Consider the following 27583-nt stretch of genomic DNA (forward strand, 5'->3'; position numbering starts at 1 on the left):
TTTACAATTCGAAATTCCAAGATTTTTGTCCTAGAAGTCTTCTGAATATCACATGATTAGCAGAGACTAAACACTGCACAAAAATCAGGTACGCTTAACTGTCTCCTACACAAATAGTCCCTGACTAGGGTTTTCTTGTTTTTACAGGAGAAACAAGTTTTTGAGACCTCAAATGGATTTCATGGACATCCATATATCTCAAAGTACCATCACACAAATTTTCAGACTTCAATTCACTCAGACGCACCGTCAGCAGCTCAAACAGTCAACAGACGACCCGTTTGACCAAAAAAGTCAACAGACAGTCAAAAATGAAATTTTTTGTCAACATTCATATTTTGTCAAAAGATTCATCATTTGATCATTGGATGATCATAATTCATCAAGGAAAGATCAAAAATCAACAAAACCCTAAGATTCAAAATTAGGGTTTTCTCCTAAAAAGTCAACTGAACTTTGACTGGCCATAACTCTCTCATCCTTCATCCAAAAAATTCAAACCAAAGCTCATTTTGAAGTGAATTCAATTATCTTTCAAATGCAATTGATCCCATGGTCATTACATTTACCATTTGAAAAATATGAACAAAGACATTACAGGTCATTTTCAAAGTCAACAAAAAGACACGTTTTTCAAAAGGACACACAAGGAGCATCAAAAATCATTTTGACATGAAACCAAAGACATTGGTTAGAGGACTCTTTGAGGTTTCCAAAAAGTGCAAGATCTCCTTCATATGACAAAAATTGAGGGATTTACACCTTGTTGAAGTTGGCTAAAGTTTGGGAAAATGCTTAAAACCAACATTACTCAAAAATGTATTTTTTCCAAATGGGGCCAAATTTTCATGGTTAAAACATGTTTTCCATGATATTATGGGCCTCCCACGACCAAGACAAAGACCACACCATTTTTATCCATTTTTGGCTTAATTTTATCTTATTTTAAGATTAAATAAAAAAAGAAAATGGAAGGATAATGGATAGCTTATTTTCTAAGCTAAAGCCACCAAGGAATCTTCAATTATGCAGCAAGAAAGATACAAGGAAATCCTAGAGCAAGAGTGTGGAAAAATCAAGCAATGGTTGCTTGAATTTTAAGCTTGAAAGTCAAAAATTCAACAAAGACAATTAAGGCTTCTTAGCTTAGTTTTTAAGCACTTCATGGCTTATTTAAAGGCTAGCATACTCCAACAACAAAGAGAGAACGAAATAGCAAAGAGAGATAGCAAGAAAGCTCACAAAATTCTCACAAAAATCTCCAAACTTTGTAATTTTCACTTTCATATTTCCAATCAATATCAATACAAAATAAACACTTCCAATCATCTTCACAAACAAAAGAGCACGAAATTAGAGCCAAACTTCTGCTTGTAACACACTTGTAATCACTTAAATTTTTCAAAGAAACTTGAAATTCGAATTTTAAGTTTAAGTCATTTTCAATACAAACTAAGTATTCAAACATCTTCCTCAAGCATCACTGAACATATTCCAATCATTTCCAAGTCTTGAAACTCACTGAACCAAGTACTATAGGTCACGATTGGTTCGAACTAAAATCAACTTGTATCTCATAATCCACGCATGCTTAGCAAGATGTAGACATATATTTGAACTTAGTTTGATGTGTAGATCATTTCTGGAAGTTTAATTGAGTTTTGGATGCTTGTACACGAATCTACCATTTTAGGGTTTTCTAGTTCAAATTTAGGGTTTTTAGTTAGAACCAAAATTAGAACAAATTAAGGGCATGGTTGAATTCAGTGGAACAAGACGAATTGAATGGACCTATCGCGCCTAATTTCTATGCACGTTTACCCCTGTTCGCTATTTTTGCAGATTTAGGGTTCATCAATTACAGCGCTTTTGCATAAAAGCGCTGTTAAAAGTGGTGTCTGGAGGATGAAGACGAAGACGTGTCCTCACCCCATTGGTTCACACGCGCGCGTTTTTTTAAATTTAATTTTTCTAATCCAGTGTGCTGCAGGTATATCACGTGTCACACGCCTTCAGGCCTTCCACCATCTGATTTCATTAATCTCCTCATCCAACGCTCTAGCCTTGCCAGTCCATGCTATAGACTCTATAACCCACCACATCTGATCACTGCTTATTTATTTTTCTATTTTATTTTAATTTTCTTGCAAAATTAATTAAAAATAGTTTCAAAATTCCAAAAAATACACAAAAAATATTTTTAAGTTTCTAAAATAATATTTTATTTTCTAACAGAAAAATATTTTATTTTTCTTCATAATTTCAATATTTTGCATAATTAATTAGTTTATATTTATATATTTGCTTTTTTAATTATTTTAACCAATCAAAAAATCATAAAAAATTTGTTCTTCATATTAAATATTGTTTATATATTATAATCTAATTTTTTACATATTTTGAATAATTTTCTCTTTAAGTTTTAATTATTTGTGTAATTATTTGCATAATTATGTGTTAATTAACTTAATAAATTTCAAATCAATTTCAAAAATTAAAAAAAAAAATAGTTTTGTTTTAAAATTAATTAGCAAATATTTTGAACATATTTTGAACTTAATTTTTAGGTTTAAATTTTATTTCCATCTTTTCCTCATTTTAATTAAATTAATCATGCATTAATCATAATTAAAATAAATCATAAAAAATCCAAAAACATTTCTTTATTTTCTTGCTATTTAAATTCCTAGATAAATGTATAGGTTGTCAAATCTATGTAAATAGGCGTAGTTTACATTTCCTGCAAATCGATGTAATAGCGTAGATTTACTTTCCGCATTTTACATTTCCGCATTTTAAATTCCAGCATATATAAACTGCGTGTATGTCAAAGATAAAATTGAACCGTTAGATCACTAATTCCAAAAGATAAAATATCTGAATTCAAACACAATCACACTTGCACCTCTTAAGGTAATCCCTTCTCATTCTTTTCAAAATCAAAGTCAGAATTCTACTGTTTCGAGTACAAAATCAAACCTTTTGTTTGTATCCGGTGAAAGGATAGATTTTTAAAGGAAATATGATAAAGACCTCATAACTCAGGGTAGACCTCCTAATTTGCTTGCTCAAATCAAAACAAACAAAATTCTCATACACTGTTGTTTTTCAAAATCAAACTTACAAAAAGCCAATACTTTGTATATATCCAAACAAGGATCATTACGAAGTTAACGTTCTTTTTTTCAAAAAAACATCTTTGAAAGATAAAAAACACTTTGTATACATCCGCACAAGGATCATTACAAATTCAATTTACAAAGGTATTTGAAACCACATATGAGCATTTTAAAGCAATTGAAAAGTGATCGAAAACAAGTGAGCTAAGCAAACTAAAGAGCCCATGGATAACCATGGATACAAAGGGTGCTAACACCTTCCCTTTGTATAACCTACCCCCTTACCCAGAATTTCTTAAAGGTCTTTTTTCTCTTTCTTTTATAAACCTTTCCTTAATTGGATAAAATAAAAGGTCGGTGGCGACTCTCTGAATTTTCAAAATGCGAAAGCAGAAACAATAAAAAGAGTCAGTTCACGTATCTCTCCGCGAGAGGTATGGCCGAAAACGGAGGTCCACAGTGGGGTTCTTGTTAGAACAAGATTTGTTCTGATCAATTATCTTAGTTTTGATGATAACAATAATATGAATTTTGCTTAAGATAATATGGTACTCTAATCAAATGCAATTTCCTTTTCAGGGAATATATAAAGAGTATGCATAATTCAGCGCTCAGAAGCTTTGTCTCAAAGGGTTCAGCATGCAACATCAGGACATGGTCTGGCAAGACATCAGAAGATGGTCGAAGCAGAATCAGAACATGGGTCTATGGAAGCATCAGAAGAACTGAGATCAGAAGCACCGAAGCTCAGAAGATGGTATCACGCAACAGAAGCACTTCAAGGTCAGAAGATCAGAAGATGCTATGCACCAAGCTGTTTGACTCTGATGATATTCAAACGTTGTATTCACAAACATCAGATCAGAAGGATGTACAAGTGGCAGGCTACGCTGACTGACAAAAGGAACGTTAAAGCTATTAAAGGCAACGTCAGTAGACACAGCGTGAACAAGGCTCGAGGTAGTTGACAAAAGCGTATAACATTAAATGCGATGCTGTACGGAACACGCAAAGCATTAAATGCACTCAACGGTCATCTTCTCAACGCCTATAAATATGAAGTTCTGATGAGAAGCAAGGTTACAAATTCTGAACAACTCTGTACAAGATTATTCAAAAAGACTTGCTGAAACGCTGAAAAACTCAAAGCTCAGAATCTTCATCTTCATCAAAGCTCACTACATTGCTGTTGTAATATATTAGTGAGATTAAGCTTAAACGTTAAGAGAAATATCACAGTTTGTGATTATAGCTTTTAAGAAGCAATTGTAAAACTCTTGAATTGATTACATTAAGTTGTAAGGAACTAGAGTGATCGTGTGGATCAGAATACTCTAGGAAGTCTTAGAGGTTATCTAAGCAGGTTGTAACTAGAGTGATCGTGTGGATCAGTATACTCTAGAAAAGTCTTAGAGGGTATCTAAGCAGTTGTTCCTGGAGTGATCAGTGTGTGATCAGAAGACTCTGGAAGACTTAGTTGCTGACTAAGTGGAAAACCATTGTAATCCGTGCGATTAGTGGATTAAATCCTCAGTTGAGGTAAATCATCTCTGCGGGGGTGGACTGGAGTAGTTTAGTTAACAACGAACCAGGATAAAAATAACTGTGCATTTTATTTTTATCGTCCAAGTTTTTAAAGCTACACTTATTCAAACCCCCCCTTTCTAAGTGTTTTTCTATCCTTCAATTGGCATCAGAGCGCCGGTTCTAAGGTGCAAGCACTTAACCGTGTTTAGAAAAGATTCAGGAAGAGAAAAACGCTTCAGTAAAAGATGGCTGATGAAAATTCAAAATCTACATCTACATCTAGCTCTGCTGAGCAACACAACGGTAACAATGGTTATACTAGACCGCCAGTATTTGATGGTGAAAACTTTGAATACTGGAAAGATAAACTGGAAAGTTACTTTCTTGGTCTAGAAGGTGATCTATGGGATCTTCTAATGGATGGTTACAAACATCCAGTTAATGCCAGTGGCGTAAAGCTGACAAGGCAAGAAATGAGTGATGATCAAAAGAAGCTTTTCAGGAATCATCATAAATGCAGAACTGTTTTGCTGAATGCTATCTCTCATGCTGAGTATGAGAAGATATCTAACAGAGAAACGGCCTATGATATATATGAGTCCTTGAAAATGACTCATGAAGGAAATGCTCAAGTCAAGGAGACTAAAGCTCTTGCCTTAATCCAAAAGTATGAAGCCTTCAAGATGGAGGATGATGAAGACATTGAAAAGATGTTTTCAAGATTTCAAACTCTTACTGCTGGATTGAGAGTTCTTGACAAGGGATACACCAAGGCTGATCACGTAAAGAAGATCATCAGAAGCTTACCCAGAAGATGGGGTCCAATGGTAACTGCATTCAAAATTGCGAAGAATCTGAATGAAGTTTCTTTGGAAGAGCTTATCAGTGCCTTGAGAAGCCATGAAATAGAGCTGGACGCAAATGAGCCTCAAAAGAAAAGTAAGTCTATTGCATTAAAATCAAATATCAAAAAATGCACTAACGCTTTTCAGGCTAGAGAAGAAGATCCTGAAGAATCAGAATCTGAAGAAGAAGATGAACTATCCATGATCTCCAGAAGGGTAAACCAACTCTGGAAGAGCAAGAAAAGGAAGTTCAGAGGCTTCAGAAGTTCAAAGAGATTTGAACGTGGAGAATCTTCTGATGACAGAAGATTTGACAAGAAGAAGGTCATGTGCTACGAATGCAATGAGCCAGGACACTTCAAGAATGAATGTCTAAAACTTCAGATGGAAAATCCCAAGAAGAAGTTTCATAAGAAGAAAGGTCTTATGGCAACCTGGGATGAGTCAGAAGATGATTCAGACTCTGAAGATGAGCAGGCTAACTGTGCGCTGATGGCGACAGAAGATGACGGATCAGAATCTACATCAGAATCAGATTCTGAAGAGATATCCTTGGCTGCAAAAAGGACAAAGCACAACATGTCATGGTACCTGGACTCTGGATGCTCACGACACATGACAGGAAGAAGGTCTATGTTCCAAGACCTGGTGCTTAAGTCTGGAGGAGAAGTCAAGTTTGGAGGAGATCAGAAGGGCAAGATAATTGGCTCTGGAACTATAAAGTCTGGTAACTCTCCTTCCATTTCTAATGTACTTCTTGTAGAAGGATTAACACATAACCTCTTATCTATCAGTCAATTGAGTGACAATGGTTATGATATAATCTTTAATCAAAAGTATTGCAAGGCTGTAAATCAGAAGGATGGCTCAATCCTATTTACAGGCAAGAGGAAGAATAACATTTATAAGACAGATCTGCAAGATCTTATGAGTCAGAAGGTGACTTGTCTTATGTCTGTTTCTGAAGAGCAGTGGGTCTGGCACAGAAGATTAGGTCATGCTAGTTTGAGAAAGATTTCTCAGATTAACAAACTGGATCTTGTCAGAGGACTCCCTAATCTGAAATTCAAATCAGATGCTCTTTGTGAAGCATGTCAGAAGGGCAAGTTCTCCAAACCTGCATTCAAGTCCAAGAATGTTGTTTCTACCTCAAGGCCATTAGAACTCCTGCACATTGATCTGTTTGGCCCAGTCAAAACAGCATCTGTCAGAGGGAAGAAATATGGATTAGTCATCGTAGATGATTATAGTCGCTGGACGTGGGTAAAATTCTTGAAACACAAGGATGAGACTCATTCAGTGTTCTTTGATTTCTGCATTCAGATTCAATCTGAAAAAGAGTGTAAAATCATAAAGGTCAGAAGTGATCATGGTGGTGAATTTGAGAACAGATCCTTTGAAGAATTCTTCAAAGAAAATGGTATTGCCCATGATTTCTCTTGTCCTAGAACTCCTCAGCAAAATGGAGTTGTAGAACGAAAGAATAGGACTCTGCAAGAAATGGCCAGAACCATGATCAATGAAACCAATATGGCTAAGCATTTCTGGGCAGAAGCAATAAACACTGCATGCTATATTCAGAATAGAATCTCTATCAGACCTATTCTAAATAAGACTCCTTATGAATTGTGGAAGAATAAAAAGCCAAACATTTCATATTTCCATCCTTTTGGATGTGTATGCTTTATTCTGAACACTAAAGATCATCTTGGTAAGTTTGATTCCAAAGCTCAAAAATGTTTCCTTCTTGGATATTCTGAACGCTCAAAAGGCTACAGAGTATACAATACTGAAACATTGATTGTGGAAGAATCAATCAATATCAGGTTTGATGATAAGCTTGGTTCTGAAAAACCAAAGCAGTTTGATAATTTTGCAGATTGTGATATTGACATATCAGAAGTTGTTGAGCCAAGAAGCAACGCATCAGAAGCAGAGCTTCTCAGAAGCAAAGAATCTGAAGATCAAGTATCAGCTTCTCTGGACAATCTAAGCATTTCTGAAGAACCATCTGTCAGAAGACCATCCAGACTCACTTCTGGTCACTCAGAAGATGTCATTCTTGGAAAGAAGGATGATCCAATCAGAACAAGAGCATTCCTTAAAAACAATGCAGACTGTCAATTAGGTCTTGTGTCTCTGATCGAGCCAACTTCTGTTGATCATGCTCTAGAAGATCCAGACTGGATAATTGCTATGCAAGAAGAACTGAATCAGTTTACAAGGAATGATGTTTGGGATCTTGTTCCTAGACCAGATGGATTCAATATAATCGGTACAAAATGGGTCTTCAGAAACAAGCTCAGTGAGAAAGGTGAAGTGATAAGGAACAAAGCCAGACTGGTGGCTCAGGGTTATAGTCAGCAAGAAGGGATTGACTATACAGAAACCTTTGCACCAGTGGCCAGGTTAGAATCTATTCGTCTATTAATTTCATTTGCCACTCAACATAACATCACTCTCTATCAGATGGATGTTAAGAGTGCCTTCTTAAACGGTTATATAGATGAAGAAGTTTATGTCCATCAACCTCCTGGTTTTGAAGACTCTATGTCTCCTAATCATGTTTTTAAACTAAAGAAATCGTTGTATGGATTGAAATAAGCTCCCAGAGCTTGGTATGAACGCTTAAGTTCTTTCCTTCTGGATAATGGTTTCACTAGAGGAAAAGTGGACACTACTCTCTTTTGTAAAACCTTTAAAAGGGATATTTTAATTTGTCAAATATATGTGGATGATATTATTTTTGGAACATCTAATGCTACACTTGGAAAGGAGTTTGCTGAGTCTATGCAGGCTGAGTTTGAAATGAGCATGATGGGAGAACTCAAGTATTTCCTTGGAATACAAATAAATCAAACATCAGAAGGAACGTATGTTCACCAAACCAAGTATGTGAAGGAACTTCTGAAGAAGTTTAATCTTCTAGACTGCAAAGAAGCCAAAACTCCTATGCATCCAACATGCATCCTAGGTAAGGATGAGGTAAGTAAGAAGGTAGATCAGAAGTTATACAGAGGTATGATTGGATCTCTTCTATATTTGACTGCTTCTAGACCTGACATTCTGTTCAGTGTTTGTTTGTGTGCTAGATTCCAATCAGATCCTAGAGAATCTCATTTAACTGCTGTTAAGAGAATTCTAAGGTATCTGAAAGGTACTACTAATGTTGGTTTAATTTACAGAAAATCTAAAGAATACAACTTAGTAGGATTCTGTGATGCTGACTATGCTGGAGACAGAATTGAAAGAAAGAGTACTTCAGGAAGTTGCCAATTTCTTGGAAGTCATTTGATCTCCTGGTATAGCAAGAAGCAAGCAACTATTGCTCTATCAACAACAGAAGCAGAATATGTCGCTGCTGCTGGTTGCAGTACACAGATGCTCTGGATGAAGAGTCAGTTAGAAGATTATCAGATATATGAGAGTAACATTCCTATATTCTGTGATAATACTTCTGCTATATGTTTATCTAAGAATCCTATTCTTCATTCAAAGGCTAAACATATTGAGATTAAACATCATTTCATAAGGGACTATGTTCAGAAGGGTGTTATTTCTTTAAACTTTGTGGATACAGACCATCAATGGGCTGATATATTTACAAAACCCCTGGCTGAAGATAGGTTTAAGTTCATTCTGAAGAACATCAGTATGGATTTATGCCCAGAATGAGAAGATGAGAAGTTCTTACGTATGAGTATCTTCTGAAATGAATTTTTTTTAATCAGAAGTTCTGATTGAAATCGTTTAGAAATTATGATTCGGTTATTACTAACGTTTCATTGTCCAAGTTGATTCAGAACCTCTTTTAAAGCAAAACAGCTGTATCGTTTTATCTTGGGATGGTAAACATGTCATTACTATTCATGGATAAGCGCGCATGCAGTTGAAGGGACGCCGACCATAGGTAACTGTGCTAGTCACCTCATTTGTCTTTATTATCTCTCCTCATGTCACGCAACATTAAATTTTGATGTTATGACAAAAAGGGGGAGAAGATAAATGATAAATGATTTGATTAATCTATCAGTTGCTGGGTAAAGCTCCCACACATTTACTAACAAGAACTGCAAGTTCTATATGGTTTAAGTGTTTTGCAGATATAAAGAAGAGAATCTTCAGAAGCAAACACAAGAAGCAAAACCATAAGAAGTGTTATTGTGTAAAAAGAATAAGCTCATGGGAACTGAAGCAAGCTGAGTGCTGTCAAGCTTCAGATATCAGAAGAAAGAAATAAGAATGAATCAGAAGCACTGATAATAGAATTTGATCCATATTTGTCTATTTGTTCTGACAAAATTCTATTTGCTCTGATACATTATTTTAGCCTATATGGCTCTGATATATATGGCTCTGATACATATCATGTATTCTAATATACATTTTATGTTCTGACTCGTTCATGCTGACTTTTGTCGTTTAGTTTTTATTCTGTAACATTTCAGGATGTAGAGATGCTCTGATGATGCTCTGGTACATTCAACAATGTTCTGATACAAATCTAGCATGAAGTGATGTTGGTAGACATTCAAAGTTCTGAAGCTATCCGAGGGAAGCAGAAATCAGAAGCTGTGAATGTTTTAAAGATCCAGAAATTCTAGTTCTGAAGCTGTCCAATGGAAGCAGAAGTCAGAAGCTATGAATTCTCTGAAGGCAGAAGCTTATGTGATCGTCTCTACCGAAATAATCAGGGAAGTCTTTTATTAAAGTTCTTCGAGTATTTATTTCAGGGGGAGATTATTTATCTCAGGGGGAGATTGTTAATCTCAGGGGGAGACATATTCATATGCTTATGCTATAGCTGTGTAATTTGTCTTTTGCCGTCTGCTCTTTCTGATCGCAAATTCATATCATTTATATATGTTTTTGTCATCATCAAAAAGGGGGAGATTTTTAGAACAAGATTTGTTCTGATCAATTATCTTAGTTTTGATGATAACAATAATATGAATTTTGCTTAAGATAATATGGTACTCTAATCAAATGCAATTTCCTTTTCAGGGAATATATAAAGAGTATGCATAATTCAGCGCTCAGAAGCTTTGTCTCAAAGGGTTCAGCATGCAACATCAGAACATGGTCTGGCAAGACATCAGAAGATGGTCGAAGCAGAATCAGAACATGGGTCTATGGAAGCATCAGAAGAACTGAGATCAGAAGCACCGAAGCTCAGAAGATGGTATCACGCAACAGAAGCACTTCAAGGTCAGAAGATCAGAAGATGCTATGCACCAAGCTGTTTGACTCTGATGATATTCAAACGTTGTATTCACAAACATCAGATCAGAAGGAAGTACAAGTGGCAGGCTACGCTGACTGACAAAAGGAACGTTAAAGCTATTAAAGGCAACGTCAGTAGACACAGCGTGAACAAGGCTCGAGGTAGTTGACAAAAGCGTATAACATTAAATGCGATGCTGTACGGAACACGCAAAGCATTAAATGCACTCAACGGTCATCTTCTCAACGCCTATAAATATGAAGTTCTGATGAGAAGCAAGGTTACGAATTCTGAACAACTCTGTACAAGATTATTCAAAAAGACTTGCTGAAACGCTGAAAAACTCAAAGCTCAGAATCTTCATCTTCATCAAAGCTCACTACATTGCTGTTGTAATATATTAGTGAGATTAAGCTTAAACGTTAAGAGAAATATCACAGTTTGTGATTATAGCTTTTAAGAAGAAATTGTAAAACTCTTGAATTGATTACATTAAGTTGTAAGGAACTAGAGTGATCGTGTGGATCAGAATACTCTAGGAAGTCTTAGAGGTTATCTAAGCAGGTTGTAACTAGAGTGATCGTGTGGATCAGTATACTCTAGAAAAGTCTTAGAGGGTATCTAAGCAGTTGTTCCTGGAGTGATCAGTGTGTGATCAGAAGACTCTGGAAGACTTAGTTGCTGACTAAGTGGAAAACCATTGTAATCCGTGCGATTAGTGGATTAAATCCTCAGTTGAGGTAAATCATCTCTGCGGGGGTGGACTGGAGTAGTTTAGTTAACAATGAACCAGGATAAAAATAACTGTGCATTTTATTTTTATCGTCCAAGTTTTTAAAGCTACACTTATTCAAACCCCCCCTTTCTAAGTGTTTTTCTATCCTTCAGTTCTTACCCTATAACCGGGGTTATGATGAACCGTATGTGGGATGGGGTTTATGAATTTGCCTCAGTGTCGGTGTTTGATTATGTGGTTGATTCTGAGTCCTTGGTTGTTATTCATAATTGGTTGCTCCGTGTTGATTTGGGGATGATTTGTAGGTTGCTGTTGTATTGTGTTTTAGTGGTGGAAAATTGTTATGTTGCTGTTATAAATGTTGTGTTCTTGAATTAAGTTGTAGAAATTCAATCAAATGAATTGGTAGTAATGCTTATTATTAGAAATAGTTGGCATGTGGTATAAGTTGCAGAAAGTGGAAAATTACACGAAGGAGCAATGGCAGAAGTATAAAGTAGCAGGCTGAATCGGTAGCCTAATTATAATGCGATAAAAGTAACTGTAGCAATAATGATGGCTTATGTAGCGGTAATTCAAGTAACGGAGTTGTTGATAATTAACAAATAATAATAATTAAGTTGTTGGTGCCTTAGTGGTAGATGTTGATAGCGAATATTAAGTTGATAGCTGCAGAGTTGTTACAACCTTGGTAGGAATAATTTGGTAGTAGTATAAGGACCGATGATGTAAGTTGGTGGACAATTAAGTATAAGTTGTTGAGCAGAATGTAGTATATGCTGCTATTGAGTAGTATAAATAAGACTTATAATAATAGTCGGTATGAGTAAGCGTTGTGTTGAGTTGTTGTTGCTATGTTGTTTCTAGTATGTTATTATTGAACATGATATAGTTGAATATGTTGTTAGTAAGTTGTTGGGAATATGTTGTCGTTGTTGAACAAGTTGTTATTACTATGTTGAAATGTTGTTGTTATATGTCGCTGTTGAATTGTCGTTGATTACGTTGATGATGTTGTAGGCCTATGGCCAATGTTGAATAAGTTGAAAATTAATTATGTCTGAGCTGTTGTTGATGTTTAAGTTGTTAACGTTGTTGTTGTTGTTGATGTTTAAGTTGTTACCGTTGTTGTTGTTGTCGATGTTTAATTTGTTATCGTGTTGTTGTTGTTATTGTTGCTATTTGATAAATTGTCGTTTGATATAAGTTGATGTGGTTATAAGTTGCTTTTGTGATTAAGTTATTGTTGATTATAAGTTATGATTGCCATTAAGTTGTTATTGCTGTTAAGTTGTCATTATTGTTAAGTTGTTGTTGTGATCAAGTCGTTGTTACTAAGTTGTTGTGATCAAGTTGTTGTTATTAAGTTGTTGTTATTAAGTTGTTGTTACTAAGTTGTTGTTATTAAGTTGTTGTTACTAAGTTGTTGTTATTAAGTTGTTGTTACTAAGTTGTTGTTGCTAGTAAGTTGTATTGATTTAAGTCGCTTACTCGTTGTTGTATAATTGCTATGTAAAGTGGTAGAATTTGTATAATCCTAGTCTAATATACTGTTTATCATACACCTGTTTATATTGTATGATATCTCACCCCTTCTGTAATGATGTTACCTATTATGGGTAATTGAGCAGGTACTCAAGAATAGCTGTGGAAGCGAAGTAACTTTATGAAGTCTTTAGTTGCTGTTAGTCGATTGGTGTCTTGCTCTGATACGTAGCACTCGGGATGGGATTATGATTGTTTATGTCGGTCATGTTGTTGTTATTATAAGACGATGAATAATTGTTATTATTTGTTGTTGAAATTGTTTCTAATTGTTGTTATTACAATAATTCTTGAATAATTATAAATTGAAGTTTTGATTTTAGTTGGATAAAGTTGTATATGATTTATAAGTTGTGAACGCCGAATGCTATGTATCATAATAAAAGCAAATATAGGTTGGTTGTTTGTTGGAATAAGTTGAGAATGTAATGCCTCATGTTTAATGTTTGAAATTTCCGCATTCTGATTTAAATATAACGTTGGGTAGATTTGGGGTGTTACATTAGTAAGTGTACTATTTTGCATCTGTAGTAATAATAGGGAAATTCCCCGAATGTCGATCTCAAGGACTGCACGTTAATATCGAGTTTCAATAGTGGTTCAATTAAACAAAAACTATATTTGGAGTTTTGTTTGCAAATTGTGACTAACAATAATTAAATAAGCAGAAAAGTAAATTGGCTTTTTGACAAATATGAGTATTATGCTAGAGTAAAGTGTGTGACTATTTCTATAATAACCTTGGATTTAGATCTCCTCAACAAGTTCATACTATTCAATTACCAGACCTTTAGATTATTTTCCCCTAAGTCCTTAGCGGGAAAACCTTTGAACATTCATCCTAAATCCTAAGTCCTTAGAGATCTATTATGAAATCAAGCAATTGTTTTATCAAGAGTTAACCGGTAACTATAGGGTATCCCTAGTCCTAGGTGATATCTACTATAGTCTAATCGTACAAAAACCTTAACAACCGCGGTCCAGCAAATCATTAACCGTAAATCATTCCTTGTTTGTCCGACAAAGAAAGCATAAAAACATTGTATAATCAAATTGAATAATAAAACATGCAATTGAGGAAATCAAGAATTCAAAGTCAATACAAGATCCAATCAGGGACACCCCCTAGCATTGGGGATTAGCTACTCATATCGTTCAAAGAAAACAAAATATAAAATAGAGACTTTACAAGAATTGAGATGATAGTTGATCTTCAATCGCTTCCGTTCATGAAAACCTTCTTCTCTCCCAAACCCTTGTTTTCTCCCATCTTCAATCGTGCTTCTTCTCTCGGCCAAAAAAGTCTTCTCCTTGTCTCTCAAATCACGTTTAACTTCTCTAGGTTTTCAGATCCCAGCCAGAATACCAAAATTGCCCCTGGGTCTTTAAAATTGTAAAAACATCAAAATTCAGAAATCCTGTCCGCACAGGCTGACACGGCCGTGTCACTTGACACGGTCTGACCGTGTGCGTCTCTGCCTCTTTTGGCTTTGACTTCAACATCAAAGTTTTAGCCCTTTTCGTTAGCGAAATTTTGCCACCGGAACCGAGTCATTCCGAGTTACGAAGCTCCAGTTATGATCAAAATACTACACGCATGTCACGATTTTCAACTTCTTTTACACCAACACTTATGCAATTTCCATCTGATCCATAATTAACCTACAACCACCAAGTAGAGAGATCAAAAGCATCTAAAAAGACATGATAAAGGGCACAAAAACATAATGCAAGCAATTAACTAATATTAAAGGAATCAACGAAAAACTCTTGAAAACAACCACAGAGTGTTACCAAGTATGACGATCTTATGCCGAATTTATGACGAAATTAAGTAGAAATGGTGACCGATCAGCTATGGTTCCTAGAGCCAGGTCACAGAAGGTGTATCACAAGTCGAGATGTAGTTTTCAATGAAGCTGAAATGGCTTTTAAGAAAGCTGATGATGTTGGTCACAATGCAGAAACATCTTACGAAGAGCTGGAAAAGGTAGAGATTCCTGTTGAGGTGGAGCATGTTGATGCTGAATTGCATACCCCTGATGAAGTCGAAGAAGAAGCAGAAGATGCTGAGGAAAATGATGAAAATGTCGATGACTACCTATTGTCAAGAGATAGGTCGAGAAGAACCATCAAGCCACCTCAGAGACTTGGGTATGCAAATCTTATAGCTTATGCCTTAATCTTTGCAAATGAGGTTCTAGACGAAGAACCTAGAGAATACAAGGAAGTTATGAGGAGTCGAAATAAGACTGAATGGCTGAAGTCCATGGATGATGAGATGAAATCTCTTCATGATAATCATACTTGGGAACTGATCAAGAAACCTGTTGGGGCAAGGTTAGTCAGCTATAAATGGATTTTCAAAGTTAAGGAAGGAATTGAAGGAGTGACGTCGAAAAGATACAAGGCAATGTTAGTTGCAAGGGGTTTCACTCATAAATAAGGTGTCGACTTCAATGATGTGTTTTCTCCTGTTGTGAAGCATAAGTCCATTCGAATGTTGCTTTCCATGGTGGCACAGTTCGACCATGAACTGGAACAGATGGATGTGAAGACAGCGTTCTTGTATGGTGATCTAGATGAAACGATCATGATGAGGCAACCTGGAGGGTATGTCGAAAAGGAGAAGGAAAATTATGTGTGAAAGCTAAAGAGATCTTTATATGGATTGAAACAATCTCCTCGACAGTGGAATAGGAGATTCGACAAGTTCATGGCACACATAAGTTTCATTAGAAGTCAGTTCGACCACTGCGTTTACTTCAAATTTCGACCTGGTAATTCATTTGTTATTTTGTTACTTTATGTGGATGATATTCTCATAGCAAGCAACAATATTGAAGATGTGACGAGGGTGAAGGCTGAACTCAATAAGGAGTTCGATATGAAGGATCTGGGAGCTGCCTCCAGGATTCTTGGAATTGACATTCGAAGAGATAGAAAGAAGCCGAAGTTATTCTTATCTCAAGAGGCATATCTACGAAAAATTCTTGAAAATTTTGGTATGTCGAATTCGAAGCCAGTTGTGACTCCAACAAACCCTCAATTCAAGCTGAGTATTGATCAGTGTCCCAGTACTGATGTCGAAAGAGCCTATATGAATAGCATCCCATATGCTAATATAGTTGGTTCTTTGATGTATGCTATGGTTTGTACTAGACCCGACATAACATATGTAGTAAGTCTTATAAGCAGGTACATGGAGAATCCTGGAAAGACTCACTGACAAGCATTGAAATAAATTTTAAGGTACATAAATGGGTCTCTGAACAGAGTCCTAATTTATGGTGGAACCTTGGGTGAAGATAGTAAAGCAGAAATTGAAGGATATGTCGACTCTGATTATGCAGGTTGTATGGATTCTAAAAAGTCTATTTCTGGATATGTTTTCACTATTTTTGGCACTGCAATTAGTTGGAAAGCAACAATTCAGAAGGTTGTTGCTCTATCAACCACTGAAGAGGAGTATATTTCCCTAACTGAAGTTGTGAAAGAAGCATTGTGGCTTGAAGGTTTTGCGAAGGAGCTGAAACTTCAAGGTCGAGGTATCACTGTTAAATGTGATAGTCAAAGTGCAATACACTTGTCGAAGAATTCAGCCTATCATGAGCAAACTAAGCACATTAATGTGAGGCTGCATTTCGTCAGAGGAGTAATCGAGCGTGGAGAAGTCCAAGTGCTGAAGGTTTCGACTGAAGACAATGTTGGTGATATGATCACCAAGACATTGCCGAGTTGCAAGTTTTTCCACTGTATGCAGTTGATAAAGCTGCACGAAGAAAGCTAGTTTGTTCCCTTGATGTTGTAGAGTTAGATCCAAGGTGGAGATTTGTGAGATATTGGATCGAACTCTAGTATGGTCGAAGGGTAGCTTCTTGGTTCGACAATATTAAGCATGAAGTCGAAGGTTGTCACATGCTTGTGTCAAAGATGCTAGGGTTGTTAGCATGTTTGTAACAGCCCGAGCCTTCAGCGTTCCCGGAACTGTCACCTCACGATCTTCTCTACCCCCCTCACTAGTAGAGTTTTTGCCTTTCGTGGGAATCGAACCCTGTACCCTGGGGTTCAAGTACATGTCCATTCCCTTCCCACTACCACTTGAGCTAGTAGCAGTGGTAGCAGGAATTGCTATGAATATGTACTTAACCCCTAGGTACATGGTTCGATTCTTGCGGGAGGCAAAAACAATATTTTCTGGGCAGCCGGTAAGCGGACCTAGGGGGATTATTGATTAAGCTGGTGACATGCTTGGTAGGCCGGAAGCCTTGCGGGGTAAGCGGAAATCCAGGGTGTTACAATGTTAAATTAGGTTTTACTGTTTAAACCCTAATTTGTTAAGTTAACTTGTTTATTAAGTTGGCTTGTGTAATGGGCCTTGTGGAAAAAGCCCATTAGTCAGTATGTTAGGTTTTATTATAAATAGCATACTAGTCTCTCATCATTGCTAAGCTGCAAATCATAATTTAGAGTGAGAGAGGTTATTTGTTATTCTTGTAAACTTGTAATCTTGTTTTAAGAGAAAGTAAAAGAATAGCAGTTCTAACCAATTCTTGTGTTCTTCTTATCTTCCCTAATTCCTATTATATTTTGTTCTTGACATCGTTTTCACAACATATTCCAAGGCAACCGTTTTTTTTTTTGTGTAAGCAAGATATATTGAAAGGGAGAACTAAGGGTTCTCCAACCCGATTACACAAGAGAACGGGAAACCCGCACAAAAAAGAGAAAATTACAACCAAATAAACTTATGAGAGAAAAAGAAACAGGTCTTTTATGAACTCATAAAACGAATAGTTGAAGTAAGTAATTTTCCCGGAAAAAGACCATTTCCAAACCGTGTCGTTAAAATTCCAAACTTCCTCCCGGATAACTTAGTCTTTAATTTCATTTTAACAAGGCACACATATTTTAGCCTGCCTAAAGTAAAATATCCAAAATTATTTTTTTTTGCAAATTAAACCAAAATTATTATTTTTTGACATAAATCTACTAAATGATTTTAAAATATTAATCGAGAAACACATTTATAAAATATAAAAACATATTAGTTTTAAGTATTCCTAATATAAAGTTTAATAAACACTATAAAATATAAAAAAAAATATAGATTTACAAGATAAATTCATGTAAAGCGATATAAACTAGTAATTGACTCATGTAATACCAAAATATAATTTTTACGTTGGTCCATTGCTAAGATAGCAAACCATCATAGAAATAATCATTTTAATAAGTTTTCACCACATTCATTTTGTTCATCTTCAAGTCTATTGCTAAGATAGTAAACCATCATAGAAATAATCATTTTAGTAAGTCTTCATCACATTCAATTTGTTCATCTTGATGTCAAATATAATCATTTCAGTTAGTTTATAGCTAAGTCTAAATTCATTTGAGGTCTATTACTATGATATATTACTTTAACAACTTTAGCACACTAGCTAAAACACTACTGACCTTACTTATATATATATATATATATATATATATATATATATATATATATATATATATATATATATATATATATATATATATATATATATATATAAAAGTAAGGTCAGTAGTGTTTTAGCTAGTGTGCTAAAGTTGTTAAAGTAATATATCATAGTAATAGACCTCAAATGAATTTAGGGTTCCCTATTAAAAAAAAGTCGACTTTTAGTCCCTATAAAATTACTTTTGCACTCACTTTTAGTCCCTATAGAGGGACTAAAAGTGAGTGCAAAAGTGATTTTATAGGGACTAAAAATCAACATTTTTTTTATAGAGACTATAAACCAAAATTCAAATATTTAAAGGGACCAAAAACTTATTTAACCCTATATATATATGCTCTGCTTTTCGAAACAAATTAATTAAGCGCATATATCCTTAATTAATTTGTTTCGAAAAGCAGCGCATATATATATATATATCCTTAATTAATTTGTTTTGAAAAGCAGCGCAAGACCTCAAGCACGTGATGTTCTATCAATAAAATAAATTATTGATGCAACATCAAAATAAATTTACTTATGCGGAAGTTCGAGATCAATGTTGTGTGGTTATCTACGATTTGGTGTCTTTGGATTATGAGGAATGCAATTATTTTCGAGGGGAAGGTGTTTAGTTTTGATGTAATTTGTTCCCATATTATTTTTCTTTCTTGGAGATGGTTATCTAGCGGATATTCTAAGTTTAGATCCAATTACTATGATTGGTTTAAACTTACTTTATCCGATTCAATCATGCTCTAGTCCTTTTTGTGTAAGGGTTGCACCCCTAGTGCGAGCTTTATTAATCAATTGCCTATTAAAAAAAACAAGACAATATTTATTTAAGTTTAATCAATTATTATTTTAATTTAAGAGACAAAGTCTTTATTTTTAAATACTATTTTTCTCCATCTAATAATTATTTTTTTTTCGAGGGGAAGGTGACCCGAGAACTAAGGGAGAACTAAAGGTTTAAGACAAGGTGGCCCTTTATCTCCATTTCTTTTTGTTCTCGCCATGGAAGGTCTAACCGCTGTTGTGAAAAGATCGGTATAAATCGATAAATTCAAACATTTCAAGTATGGGGATGGAGACTACGTAGATATTCTTCGATTTGCGGATGACACCATTCTCCTTGGGGATGCCACTTGTGACAATATTTGGAATATGAAGGTCTTATTGAGAGGTTTTGAGTTGGTAGCCAGTTTGAAGATTAACTTTTCAAAGAGCAGCATCTTAGGAGTTAATGTGGGTGATTGGTACTTTAATGCCGCTACGAAGTTTCTCGCTTGCAAGAAAGGTGAGATCCCTTTCAAATTTTTAGGCATCATGGTGGGGGAAAATCCTAGAAAAAAGAAGGTTTGGGCGGAAGTTGTTAATAAAATTAAAAGGCGCCTCTCTTCGTGGAAGGGAAGGAACATCTCTATGGGAGGTAGGATCACTCTTATAAACTCGGTTATGAACTCAATTCCCATATTTACCCTTTCCTTCTTTAAAGTTTCAGGGAATGTGGCTAAAGAGATTAGAAGGCTCCAAAGTGCGTTCCTTTGGAGTGGTAATTTTGAGAAAAGGAGCATTCATTGGGTGAAGTGGGAAGTTGTGTGTAGTCCAAAGGAGAAAGGTGGTTTGGGGGTTAGAGATGTGAGGGAGGTGAATAAGGCTTTACTCTTGAAGTGGAAGTGGAGAATTCTAAATGAAGATAATGCTATTTGGAGTAGATTTCTCAAAGTGAGATATGTTAGGCCAAAATTAAAGATTCAAGATTCTAGTGGAGACATGGTCGAGCGCGATGAATCGATTTGGTGGAGGGACTTGTGCAAGAACAAGTTGTTAGATGGTTTGGTGGATGGCGGTTTTTCCGGATGTGTTACTTGTTGTTGCAAGAACGGGAAGGATATTCTTTTTTGGCATAGTCTATGGCTAGGTGATCAACCTCTTCATCTTCTTTTTCCGGAATTATATGATTTATCAACCATGAAATGGTGTTCGGTGGCGGATATTTTGGTTTGGGCCGACGATACTCATTGTTGGAATGTTCTTGCGCTTTTCTCCCATGGCGGTGGCCGCGGTACAACCTTGGGGGCAGCAGGTACAACCGTGGGGGAAGTGGTGGCCGCCACTTCGTGTTGGAACCGGTTTCGCGATCTAGTGGTTGGTTACATTCCGAGTGAGTTTGAAAGCGATTATTTTGGTTGGTACATCAATCCGGATAGGGAGTTTTCGGTAGCGAACATTTCTTGGATGGTTAACATTTCTAAGTCTTTTGCTTGGGATATTCAAGTGATTAATTTGTTGAAAGTCATGTGGAACCTTAAAATTCCGCCAAAGATTAAGTTGTTTTCGTGGAGATTCTTCATAGAGCGTTTACCGTCCAAAGATCAATTATTGAAAAGAGGAGTTGTAAATGTTTCGAATCCGGATTGTGTGTTTTTTGGTAATCATGAAGAAACTTATCATCATCTTTTTTTTCATTGTCGGGGGGCGTTGGAGATTTGGAGTCACATTTTTCGTTTGGCTTGGAATTTCGGAGGTGAGTAACGTCGAAGATTTTCTTGATTTAGGGGCTTTACAAGTTAAGGTGTTAAATTGCCACCGCAAAATCAAGATCAATGTTGTGTGGTTATCTACGATTTGGTGTCTTTGGATTATGAGGAATGCAATTATTTTCGAGGGGAAGGTGTTTAGTTTTGATGTAATTTGTTCCCATATTATTTTTCTTTCTTGGAGATGGTTATCTAGCGGATATTCTAAGTTTAGATCCAATTACTATGATTGGTTTAAACTTCCTTTATCCGATTCAATCATGCTCTAGTCCTTCTTGTGTAAGGGTTGCACCCCTAGTGCGAGCTTTATTAATCAATTGCCTATTAAAAAAAACAAGACAATATTTATTTAAGTTTAATCAATTATTATTTTAATTTAAGAGACAAAGTCTTTATTTTTAAATACTATTTTTTCTCCATCTAATAATTATGTTTTTTTCTTTGTTGTGTATGATTATTTAATATAATTAAATCTATATGAATACTGTTTATTTTTTTAAAAAAATTAAATCATTTCAAACTTTGCATTTATATTTAGAATTTTACATTTGTATTTGATACTATCCAAGTGTTATGGAATTAAGACTCGTTCATTTGTTATCACATTAATAAATATTTCATTGTTATTTTTTTTATTTCATTATTATTATTTAAAGAATCTAAATTACTACATATATTTTTTAATTATTTACACAGTATTATAATTAAATTACCCGTGCACGGGCACGAGTCTCTTACTAGTTTATGATATTAAAACTATACTTTAATCAAACCTTACTAGGATTATAATTTGGTATAAGTTAGTATTATGAATGAGAGATCAATTACTAATGATCATTGAGGTGAGACAGAGACATGTTTTAAGCCTTAGTTACTTACTAGTATTATAATCAAACGCGTGCATGATTCAAAACAAAGGTCATCGAAAGAATGAAGGATCAATTATGAACTATCACTAAGCAAGTACTTACACTCTAGTAGTGGGAAATGAGCTTCCACGCTCTAGTAGGAAATGAGCTTCCACTGAGGACGAATCGTTTAGGTACTATTCGAGTTTGATTTTTTATGGAAACATGACTTGGTCAATGAATCGTCTCTCTGAACCACGAAACCAGATTAGTCGGGTCATTATGTGAACCGGAACTGGTGGCTAAACCAAAAAATAATAATTATGAACTATCACTGATGTAAGACAGGGACATGTTAATATTGTACATTGGAATATTTTATAGTATTTTGACATGATACAATAATTTCATTTAGTATTGATGTTAAAAGTATTACTAGTAATTTCGTGCTCAATGCAATCCCTATCTATTCTCTATCTTTTTACAAAGCACCTTCAAAGATCTTAAGAGAAATTCAAAGTAATTTCTTGTGGAACGGAAGCGAATTTATGAATGTCGCTTTACTAAGTAAGTGGAACTGGAGAATTCTCGTGGAGGACGATGTGATTTGGAGTGGTCTTCTTAGATCTCGTTATGGGAATGTCAAAAGGAAGATTCTTATTGGTGATTCTTCGGTGGTGGAGAAAAGCAACTCAATATGGTGCAGGGATATTCTTTTATCTGATAACTATGTTTTCTTGCTCAATTCTAACTTTTCAAGGGCTGTTACTTGTGAACTCGGGAAAGGTATTGATATCCCGTTTTGGTACATCACTTGGGCCGGTGGTCAGCCGTTAGCGCAAGCTTTCCCGAAGCGGTTTGCTTTATCCCGTGACAAAAATATGACTGTCGATGAGGCTGGTTTCCAGGATGCTGAAGGCTGGCAGTGGAGCGCAGCAGCAATCCTATGTGACAACAGTGTCGGGACAGCTGCGTCAGCAGCTGCACAGTAGCGACTCGATTGACTTTTAATGGTGTTATCTTGTGGACAGCATCCGGAACGCTCTTCCTAGAGCGAACGTAAAGGATTATTTTTCGTGGAGCGTTACATCGGACGGAGTTTTCACTGTTAAATTCTGTTATGATTTGTTCAAAGCAAAGTTATTCGGCCCTCATCTTAGTTCAATCATTGTAAAAGCTGTGAAGCATCTTTGGAAGGTAAAAGCACCTCCTAAAGTTCTCATTTTTGGACGGAGGATAATTCATAATAGATTTGCTACCAAGGACCAATTGATTAAGAGGGGAATTTTGATGGACGACATTGTTTCGGAATATGTCTTTTGCTCTACGGAGACGGAAAGCCTTTCTCACTTGCTTGGGGGCTGTTTAGTGGTGGAGGCTATTTGGAGAAAGGTCTACGAGTGGATTGGACCCGTTGACGGATTATCTTTGGAGGAGTTTGAAGGGTTTCTTTTTTATTTCGAGAAGGTGAAGAATCTAGCCAAGAGGTCCTTAGTTGCGGTAATTTGGTTAGCAACGGCTTGGAGTATTTGGAATAGGCGTAATGGAATCATTTTCAAGAATGATTCTTCATCAAATGAATGTCGGAGGTTGTTTTTAATTCTTGGAAATGGCTTTATTTTAGATTTAATTAAGTTAGCATCTAATTATAACTTTCACGTGCGGAATATTCTACCGCTCATTTGTTTTGAGTTGTAGAAGTTTTCCGTCTTGTAATCACGTTGGAGTATCCCTTATACTCCGGTTTAATATCAATTGCCTATTAAAAAAAATGGTACAGTAACCTCAAACCATCCTGGCAAAGGAAAATATTATTACCTCTAAGTACTATCCAAAACTAATAAAATATGTAAGTTAACTAAAGTACTATCCAAAACTAATAAAATATGTAAGTTAACTAAAGTACTATCCAAAACTAATAAAATATGTAAGTTAACTAAAATGAGAATGTGATATGAACATGAGAAATTAAGCATTCAAAAGGTGGAAATTTTATAAAACATGAGCAACATTCATTGGCAGTTCCTCAAAAGGTGAAAATTTTACAAAACATGAGCAACATTCATTGGCAGTTCCTCAAAAGGTGAAAATTTTACAAAACATCAGCAACATTCATTGGCAGTTCCTCAATCTGAGTACTATAGTATTGTTCAATATCTCTCATGATGGTGACTTCATGACTTTTGACAAAATTTAATGCAACGCCCTGCAATGAATTACAAATAGGGCCAGTTATTATAAGTGGTACGTAGTTACATCCATGAGAGAGCATGTATAAAAATAATACTAGAGGAGTAGATATCATCTAAAAAATTTCCAATACCTTTCGTCCAAAACGTCCCGAACGGCCAATCCTATGAATATACAACTCTCGATTATTTGGAAGGTCATAATTGATAACCGTACAAACCTGATAACAAAGCAAGTGCATTATCAATATCAACAATAAGAAATAACTCCAAGTGTGTGTGATTCAAATTAAGGGAAAAAAAGTCAAAAAGATATTTTAAGTAGTAACTAAGAACATACCTGCTGTACATCAAGGCCACGAGCCCAAACATCTGTTGTTATTAATAAACGAGTTGTTCCAGCACGAAATTCCTTCATTATTGCATCTCTTTCTCTCTGAGGCATGTCACCATGCATTGATGACACGGTGAAATTATTGTTATACATTTGTTTGGATAACCAGTCCACCTGTTCCAAAAGGATAAACATAATAATAAGATATAGATACATATATACATTGACTATTTATAGTATGATATCCAAATAGTATATATTGACTAAATATTGTAATGGTATGAAACTGTTTACCTTTTGCTTGGTGTTGCAGAATATAACAGCTTGAGATATAGTAAGTGTGTCATAAAGATCACACAGAGTATCAAACTTCCATTCCTCCCTCTCAACCTCAACAAAATATTGCTTGATGCGCTGTTAATGTCAATTTTTATCATTAGGGAATGAATAATAATTTCAATGTCATGTATAATGTTAATGTATAATAATATCCGGTTAAAGATGAAAAAACAGAAAGAAGAAGTTGTTTAATTACCTCCAATGTCAACTCGTCACGTTTTACAAGGACCCTCACAGGATCATCCATGAACTTATTTGTCATCTCCAGTACATCATGAGGTAAAGTAGCAGAAATCAAGACAACCTGAAGATCAGGTGGGAGATATCTGTACAAATCATAAATTTGATCTTTAAACCCTCTGCTCAGCATTTCATCAGATTCGTCCTGTAACAACAATAACCACAAAAAAAAAACAAGAAATTATAATCATTGAACAAATTAAATGACAAAAAAAAATAAAAAGAAAAATCAATAGAAGTAATCAAGTACCAAAAATAGCAACTTGATAGCTCTTGTGGGCAATGTTCTCCTTTTGATCATGTCACATACTCGACCAGGAGTTCCAGACACTACATGAACTCCGTGTTCAAGTTTCCTTATGTCTTCTCCCATACTTTTGCCTCCAATGCAAGCATGGGATCGTATATTTATGTAATCCCCGATAGCCAATATATTCTTTTCAGTTTGAGAGGCAAGCTCCCTAGTTGGAGAAACAATTAAAGCCTGCACCCTGTTCATAAATTACAAAAAAAATTGATATATTTTTTTTTAAGAGAAAACACATATGTAAGATAACACAAAAAGCAATGAAACCTTAAAAAACCCTAATCATAAACTCAACCTAAACTTTAAGAATACTACTAATCCATAAAGTAACTCACTCATTGACGGATGTGTCAACAACATGGCAAACAGTTAGGGCAATCATGGAGGTCTTTCCGGTTCCAGATTGAGCCTGAGCGATGACGTCACGACCCTGAATGATAGGCACAATGGCACGTTGTTGAATCGCCGACGGTTTCTCGAAACCATATTGGTAGATCCCGCGAAGTAAATCGTCTTTTGTTATCATCTCCTCGAAACTTCCAATTGCCTTCACACCCTCCCTTGTCTCAAATTCCATAACTTCTGTTAGATCTTTTTGAATTGCTTGCTTGGGTTTATCGAAGCTATTTACTTCTTTTTATAAGGAATCCATCCGTGGCTTGCGGAAGAATTTAACAACATATCAAACCCTAATATCAAAGTGGATTTTTTTATATGGATTTTATCTAATATGTCCCATATTATTTGTCATACACTAATAAATAGTAATAAATGAAAGAGAGAAAATAGCTACTTTCACAAATATAGTTATGCTGATTAATTATTGGTGTATTTAAATTAAAATTAATGTTTATTGAGAAAACAATAAATTAATAGTATTTATTATATTGGACAATTGAAAGATTAAATATAAAATTGTCAAATATTTTGGGACGGAGGGAGTATCTTTTTAATATTTTTTATTTTATTTTAATTTTATTTTAATTTTATTGTCTTTTAGATGGATTTCATCTAATAAATATTTTTTATTTTATTATCTTTTAGATGGATTTCATCTAATAAATTTTTTTATTTTATTATCTTTTAGATGGATTTCATCTAATAAATATTTTTTATTTTATTTTTATTTTTATTTTATTATCTTTTAGATGGATTTCATCTAATATATATATATATATATATATATATATATATATATATATATATATATATATATATATATATATATATATATATATATATATATATATATATATATTTTATTATCTTTTAGATGGATTTCATCTAATATATATTTTTTATTTTATTTTTATTTTTATTTTAACTACACGCACCCTTTTGTTTTTAAAATATAATAAAAATGTAAATAAAAATAAAAACAAAATAGATTTACCAAACTATTAGTTTATTATTTTAAAATAAAAACATATATTTTTAAAATAAAAATAAAATTGTATCAAACTTTTAATTTTTAATTGTTCAGATATTATTTTTTTAAAATATTATATTTTAAATTAAAAATAATTTCAAAATAAAATATTAAATACATAATTAATTAAAAAATAACACATTTTTCTCATCACTGGCATAACTTGATATTATATGGCCACCTTTGGTTGATTCATTAAAGCAACTACATCATCTCAATGTTTATTCTAAAGAAAAGTAAAAACTATGATATTAAGTTTTTAATAAATCATGAACTCCTACTCAATACTGGATTTCTAATAGTCTTATTGTTCTTCGACATGGCTGAAAATAACTCAAGGTATGTTCCTGCTCGATTTTCTAGTCATTTTAATTTTTATGTTGTTTTGTTTTTCATGTTTTGATATCCTTGAGCTCAACTATTTACAGTTTTCCAAAAAAAAAATTACAGGTAACAAACCTGACTGCACAAATATGATGGTTAGTTCATATTTTTGTGATTAAAGTTGATGAAATTTATTAACAGGAATAATGTCTCGGCTAATTATTGTTTTTCATTTGATAACAACATGCTCTTAAATGATATGATGATGTGCTTAAAGATTTGGGTGTGAGGAATAATTCTCTGGTTTGTTCTGCAGAAATGTGTAAGCAATTTATGTTAAGCAATCATTTTACATAAAGAAGGTACTACTTTATGTTAAGCAATTTGTTGTTAACACCTCAAACAAAATATCTTTGTAATTCTACAATTGTATTGTAAGAAAACTGTACTAGCAGAGTTTGTATATATGTAAGCTTTGTATTTTATGAGTATAGTATTTTAGCTACCATTTTGTTCGGATACAGTAACAGATTTAATACTTAAATAGAAGCTAT

General features: G+C 34.6%; 1 protein-coding gene across 1 annotated transcript; it reads right to left on the reverse strand.

The window, feature by feature from the left end:
- Nucleotides 1–23959: 23959 nt before the first annotated feature.
- On the reverse strand, nucleotides 23960–25871 carry LOC131645824 (eukaryotic initiation factor 4A-3-like). Its single transcript, XM_058916027.1, has 7 exons — nucleotides 25612–25871; nucleotides 25220–25460; nucleotides 24926–25114; nucleotides 24685–24804; nucleotides 24397–24564; nucleotides 24191–24277; nucleotides 23960–24073 (listed from the first exon to the last, which is right to left on the reverse strand). The coding sequence occupies exons 1-7, from the start codon at nucleotides 25851–25853 to the stop codon at nucleotides 23960–23962; spliced, it is 1161 nt and encodes a 386-aa protein (XP_058772010.1). The 5' UTR covers nucleotides 25854–25871.
- Between the last annotated feature and the right edge of the window lie 1712 nt (nucleotides 25872–27583).

This window comes from Vicia villosa, linkage group LG2, assembly GCF_029867415.1.
Source record: "Vicia villosa cultivar HV-30 ecotype Madison, WI linkage group LG2, Vvil1.0, whole genome shotgun sequence".
NCBI lineage: Eukaryota > Viridiplantae > Streptophyta > Magnoliopsida > Fabales > Fabaceae > Vicia > Vicia villosa.

Coding starts and splice junctions, on each gene's coding strand:
- LOC131645824 (XM_058916027.1), bottom strand. CDS start 25,853: ATGGAATTTGAGACAAGGGAGGGTGTGAAGGCAATTGGAAGTTTCGAG. Junction 25,461..25,611: donor GTTGACACATCCGTCAATGA/GTGAGTTACTTT, acceptor ATTTATGAACAG/GGTGCAGGCTTTAATTGTTT. Junction 25,115..25,219: donor CTATCAAGTTGCTATTTTTG/GTACTTGATTAC, acceptor TTGTTGTTACAG/GACGAATCTGATGAAATGCT.